This window comes from Priapulus caudatus, unplaced genomic scaffold, assembly GCF_000485595.1.
Source record: "Priapulus caudatus unplaced genomic scaffold, Priapulus_caudatus-5.0.1 Scaffold309, whole genome shotgun sequence".
Lineage (NCBI taxonomy): Eukaryota > Metazoa > Priapulida > Priapulimorpha > Priapulimorphida > Priapulidae > Priapulus > Priapulus caudatus.
In genome coordinates, this window is record NW_014577370.1 from 159765 (window position 1) to 166498 (window position 6734).

Sequence of the window (6734 nt, forward strand, 5' to 3'; positions counted from 1 at the left end):
TTTTCATTCGGCGCGCACGGATCCATAGCTGCCAAGCGCTTGCATACTGTCGCTTCCTAGGACGTTCCGGCGGTCGCGTGCGCCTTGCCGCCGGAAGCTGCGCGAAAAGATTAGACGGGCTGCGCCTTCAGCGCAATTGGAGCTGAATCAATCTTACCTTTCGGGCAACGCTTCCTAAGTTTATCCCGTCTCATCTGGGATGTGGATTGCCGCTATAATTAAAATGCTGAAAGCTCTGGAATTGGATATTTGCTATATATTTGTCATATTTGTATCTACTATTCCTCTCCGGTATCACTGAGGTTTAGATAAACGTAATAAGTCACGCGTGCGTCGATTCACAGCAACAGCTAGGTAATTCATGTTTTACAACGATAAATGTTATTAATCAATTTAGTTTTTACAATGTAAAGACGATTTCTGCTACTTCAGGAAATCGATAGATTTAATTACATTTTTGCATGATCATGACACACGATTTTAGTATGTATTACATTTTGATGACATGACACGATTTTAGTATGTACTCTAAATAAACGGGTGAAAAACAACATACATACAAATGCTTAATGCTTAATGCATATAATTAAAGAAAAAAACAGAACGAATACACGAAATATACGCTTCTGCTTCAGGGTGGTCTTTCCCTCCCACGTTATGTACGTAACACAGCGGCTACAATGACATAATTGATCACGAGGGAACAGCCATGATTAATACGCGCAAGAAGCAAGAAGTCATTACCTTTGCCCTTGCTTACATCGTTTATCCCAGGTGAGAGCAAGTTTAATAAGTGAGACTATCATAGATATACATATATCATAGATAGAGCTCATATATACATTATGTGAAATTTATATAATCTAATTTAACCACATACAAACATAATTTAACATCCGACTCTGAGTATTTGACTATTTGCATAATTACAGATGTGACTAGCACACTACACACCGCAAATATTTACCATAATTCATAAAGAACATTTGAAATCAATAGAACGTTGACCCGACGGGCCGACTGACTGGCATTATTACTTGACCGCCAGCTTCTACTCAACAAATATCAAAACATCATTTGCTTAGAATTTGCTTAGCAATCTGTATTACTTTTTTCTTATTATTTGCTTAGAACGCGCATGGATGTCCATGGAATTTTGTCTAACAATGGTGCACATGTCGCCAGCTGTTGTCAATATACCTAGATATAGCTAATTACATACTGGGGGTAGGCTTGAGCAGTATCAAAGACAACGAAGACAGTGGGGTTTTGTCGCTTGTTTACACAACTGCAGTAATAATCGCAGGGTCTCACTGGTCTCTCTATTCCTGGTAGCTTGCTAGGTGGCCGCCTGTAATCACTCTTTCCTATATTTAAGAAAAGTTCATTACTCTTATGGCATTTTTTTCTGACCGCTGGAAACTACAGCAAAACATTACACTCCTCCTCCTCCTCCCCCTCATCCTCCTCATCCTCCTCTCCCTATCTCGATATATTACTCCTTTTCATCTCGTGCGCACTTCACATCTCCCAGAATTGTTACCTTCGACATAATCTCCAACTACAACTGTTGCCACGAACATATATTCAATTCCCAATTGATCAGGGCCGCCGTAATTCCAAGCGTAGCTAGCATCCCGAGCAAAGTAACTTCCTTGCCCTGTAAGATAATACACTCACGCCCTTAAATCATGATAAATCAACCACGTGAAATTTTAAAGAAAATATTATAGTGCAAAATATATACAAGCGAGTACGTAAACACTCTTTTGTTCACAGCATAGGGCCTATCTATATAATGATAACTTCTGAAGTAGATAATAATAGATTTACAGTGAAAAAAGACCGGGTACTAAATTTTGTACGTAAGGGGGTTTTGAAGCCTTTTTTGAGGATACTCTCCACGTTTTCCATGAAATTTCATCGATTTTTCGTTTGTTAACTTTATTCGATGGCTAACACTATGTGCCACCTGTGTACATGCTCATTTCTCCATATAACGGTACATGTGAACTGTCAGAGCGTTTTTGCTTGCCCGCGTACATGTGTAGTAAGCAGCTACTGACGTCATTATGACGTCAGAGACATGATACAACCACGATATTAATTATAGCCAGTATCATTCAGCATCAACTCTGCTACAGCTGTCATTACATGTATTCATGTACATTCATGTACATCTGCTAGTGATCCAACAAGTATCCCACGCCCAAAATAGTTCTAACACCTCGCAACACACCTTACTGTAGTGCAGTACAAGGCACGCGTTTGTTGACATATTAGCTTTGTGACGTCAGGATGAGCGGAGTTCGTGCGTTCTGCGATGGTAACCTAGTAATTTCTGAGAATTTCTCAAGGTGCATGGAACATTTTACCAATTTAGTGGTGTCAGTTAGTCATGGATATGTCGCAGTAAGTACTGACAATAGATATATCACATACGTTCACCCATTTTGCACACAGGCGGTCACTCATTGTGAAAAATAGAAAAACGATGATTTCTCCGTTTCGATTTCTGACATAGTAGCCGATGTATAAATGGATATTTCTCTGTGATTACAACTCGGATTAATTTAATTTTACACTCGTTTTAATGGTAACATATTGTGGTAAAGAAGCGCGTCAGGGATTGTTATTAAGTGCCGTACTTTATTAGTTATGCCTCCTTATTCGCTAAAATTTTCAATTTTAACACACAACTTGATTTTTTTGCACTTTTTTCGAGTTTTCTCGGTAAATATGAAAAGTAAAGAAAAATCCTGACGCGCTATTTTGGTCCATATTGTGCTTACCATGTGGCAAAAATGTTGTATCCTCACTCTTTCTGGTAGTTGAGAAATATCCAAAATACCATTTTTACATAAAAATTCAAAATTTGTGTGGTAACATAATTAGGTGCTGGAAATTTCATGAAATTTTTTGGCTTGAGCATAGAGATATATCTCCTCTATAAATAAAACAAGTGATTGATTCGATTCATTCGCCAATAAATGTTTAATCTTCACTAGAGCAATACCCGTGCACAACGTGGAGAGTATCCTTAAAGGGCTATTTAAAAATTTTTAAACTCCATTTAGCACAAATGTCTGCATAAATTTTGAACCATTTCGGTAGCACCTCTTATCTTTAAAAAGAGGACTGTTGCTTAAGCCTAGCGCACACACCCGAGCAAAACGGGAAATTTTGTTTTCCAGCGTTTCGCGTTCTGCTCGGCGAGCAAGCGCATCCACGCCACCCGACACAGCACACAGCTGAGCAAAATATACAGAAACACTGCGTACAGCACCGCTGTCACATGACATCAAAAATAGCCATCCAATGGACATCCAATTTTGTGTGTCATGTGATATTTTTAAGGATATTGATTGGAGACCGTCTGTGGCGTTTCGCTGTGTAGCAGAACGATTGACACACACACCCGAGCAAAGCACACAAGTGATTCGCTTCGCGCCCTCACAAATTGGCAACATTTAAAAACGAACCCCCCACCCAATATAAAGCTGGCTACGGGCCTGTATATATAGATATAGTAAATATATATACACACATATAACACATCTATTTCACTGCAAAGAATCTCTCATTTCGCAATTAACACGTACCAAACTTCACGCCCACGTTTTCTCCGCTCAGACGCCAGTCGAATCCTAAATGGAGTATTGCTTCAACATTTTCTGGAATAGTCCCATGGAACAATGTCCTCTCTTCTTTCTTTGTCATCCTGCCTAACATCGATCGTATCTCCTCTCGCTTTCTGTGAATGTGTACAGATATGCAGTTACCACAGGTGCTCTCAACAGATCACATATTCCAGCCATTTCTAGCGAGACGATTTTTGACAACATTTCAAGCAACTGAACTACGTAGCTGAGGAGCAGTTCGCTTACTAAACACTGCGGGTGCTGATCAGCTTCAACACACAAAAAGGCAGTACAATGACCTATCTGTCTGGAATGACTGACAGGCAGATCTAGCCAATAACTGCTGCAATGGTGGGTTCCAAAAAAATGCTTGTCGAAGATGTGTCACATTTTGGTGCGCACACAATGAGGAGCACATAGACTGGTCTAGATTGAAAGGCCCGTGGCAGGTGCATTGACAGGGTTTGGGATTAGGGGCAGTAAGGAGCAGTTTTTCTGACTACAATGCTCAGTTTTCTGACTGCTCTCAATGTCGGCAGCAAATACTTGCTGCCAAGAAATTCCTAATAAACCTAACCAAAAACACCAAAGTTACAGGCAATTTCTATGGCAAACAATGGTCAGTTGTTTAGGTTTTTTCCTAATTGCATTGACATTACTTCGTTTGATGTGCAACTTGGGTTAAGTATAGGTAACTAAATTTAGAATAAACAAAGGGAAACAAGGCTGAATAACAGAGACAATATGACAGTACTGTTGGGGTGGGAGGGAGTTGGGCTTTTATAATTTTCCCATGTTTCTGCCGGAGTGAGTAAGACTGCTGCCCGTTTTTTCTCTGGCAAGAAGTTGCTGCCTGGCACAATGAGTTAATTTCCAATCGTGCGTGGTACGAATATTTTGCTCAGACAGTTTAGCAGTCGTGCCCTCAGACATGCAGTAGCCATTGTTCTATTGGGGACCTGGGATTGTTAGTACCCCTCTATCAGGGCCGTAATAACGCCCATAATACACATGACTCCCAGTAAATGAAGCTACGTACGTGCAATACTTGTTCCACAGCATTAGATTTTGTATCCTCTGGATTCCAACTACCGTCCTTCCCGATTTTTCGAATAAACAGGCAATCTTTTGGCCCTCGCCATGATGAAGGTCCAGCTGTATACGTACAATGCAAAATAACAATTACACTATTCAGTGCGAACCCTTGTTTGGCAACATCTACAATGTATAACTTTGAACGAGCTATATGGCTTATGCATACCAGCTTATACCCCCGTCACACCAGGCCCCGATCTCACTACGCTCGTACTATGCTCTAAGAGCGTGGTGGAAACGCATAGAACGCAGTATGAACGTATATGAACGTACTGCGATCGCGATCGAGCGCGGTGCAGTCGCCATGAGCGTGGAGAGCGTTGCCAAATTTTTAGCATGTTCAAAACAATCGTGGTGCGAGCGTGGCGAAAAGACAGCGCAGTGAGGACGTATTAGAGACGTGGAAGGCGTAGAGTACCCACGTAACCGAGCGTAAGTACGACTTAATGATCGTATCGTGCAAGCGTGTCGAGTGCGGTGAGATTGTCTCCCCGTTCTCAGCAACGATCTCAATACTTTCATCACGCCGTACTACGTAGGAGACGTCTCTGCCGACCTGACCATGCTCGTGCGCTATGGACCATGGGCGTCTCTAGCAAGCTCGACCGTCGTACACGATTGTGGCGTGGTGACGCCAAACATTAGATGCTCAGACCACGCCGTTGGGCGTTCGCAATACGGTCAGTGCGTCAAATACCAGCCAGATCACGTCCTGTCGAACTTGGGGTATAGAATTAAGGGTAGCTACCGCTGGCCACACACACTCTCAGGTCACTATGATGAGGCAACACTACTCCATGCATTTTTTCCTCGTAGAAGACAACTCGAATACTTGGATGCCAAGCCGTCATCATCTGAGGAGGATGAGGAGAGAAAATAGAAGATATATTAGTAGAAAATAATCTGATGTGACAGCACAGCAGAACGAATGATGACGTCTAGAACGCGACGCGTATTTATATGTCGTGGCCACGCACAGTCGGGGCCTGCCTAAGCTAGAGCGTGAACTTAACGGCACTATAGGAGCGTGAACTGGCCGCGTCAGTTTGAGGCCGCGGTAGCGTTGCTTAGGCGGGCAGTGCAAGCGTCGTTGAACGCAATGCGATCGATTGTCCGCATAAAGACGGCAGCGGGCGCAGTAGCAAGCGTGATGCGGCGCGTGGGTGTTGAGCGTGTATGGAGCGTGGTGAAAGTCTTGTTTGGGGCGTCAATGAATCGGGGGCTAAAAGACCACTAGGATGATCGAGTATCGGCGCTGGGGCCTACGAGATTGGCCATGCCTCACCACTCTCGGCCAATATATGTTTTGGAGCGTGGGGCGATCGTGAGGAGGCGTAGCTCTAGTGTGACGGGGCCTTTACTGATATATGTGACTTCAAGATGGTAGCATACTAATATTATCTGGAAATACAAATAGTACACCGCAGAATTATTGGTCACATTACATCACTACTGACAGACTCACAATCACATTGTTGGTCATTGTCACTCCTAGCAGATAAGTCTTATGTCTCCGCTGGGAACTGCGGCCGGGAACGTATCCGCTGGAACTATCTGATAGAGGCGTTAGAATTAGGGTAAGGTTGGGTTCAGGGAGTAGCGTAGGCGACTCCTCTAAGACTCGTTAGTTAGATAGGCGAGGTACGGTCGCGATAGTTAGATAGTACCTAGGGTACGTTCCGGTAATATTTCGGACCGTACCAGGTACGTTCCGGCAGGACCATGGAGACATATACGCCTACGGGCAATCACTATACGTCCAACCTGTGTGTGTGTGTATATATCAACGATGTCCATAAATATAGGCACTATATTAGACACTCATGTATATAAGATATTGCACGCTCGCTGCAACGGGGACAACCTCGCCTGCCTAACCCATGCTGATAATTCACTGTATTTTAATAGGCAGTCATGCCATATATGTATGGCCATACAGGCGCGATCCAGGAGGTTGGGTCAGAGGGTTATCAAATGACATGCGAAGCCTTACGCCCG

General features: G+C 43.0%; 1 protein-coding gene across 2 annotated transcripts in view; it reads right to left on the reverse strand.

Moving 5' to 3' along the window:
• Positions 1–624: 624 nt before the first annotated feature.
• The window catches only part of LOC106808855 (poly [ADP-ribose] polymerase 11-like), a 9873-nt gene continuing 3763 nt past the window's right edge, over positions 625–6734 (reverse strand). The window contains exons 4-7 of one of the 2 annotated variants that reach the window (XM_014811743.1): positions 4681–4796; positions 3603–3754; positions 1544–1660; positions 625–1367 (exon numbers count right to left, since the gene is read on the reverse strand). In XM_014811743.1, the coding sequence (XP_014667229.1) occupies positions 1201–1367; positions 1544–1660; positions 3603–3754; positions 4681–4796 (552 nt within the window). In that variant the 3' untranslated portion in view covers positions 625–1200. The remainder of the gene's footprint in view (positions 1368–1543; positions 1661–3602; positions 3755–4680; positions 4797–6734) is intronic. The other variant, XM_014811744.1, reaches the window with a different exon arrangement.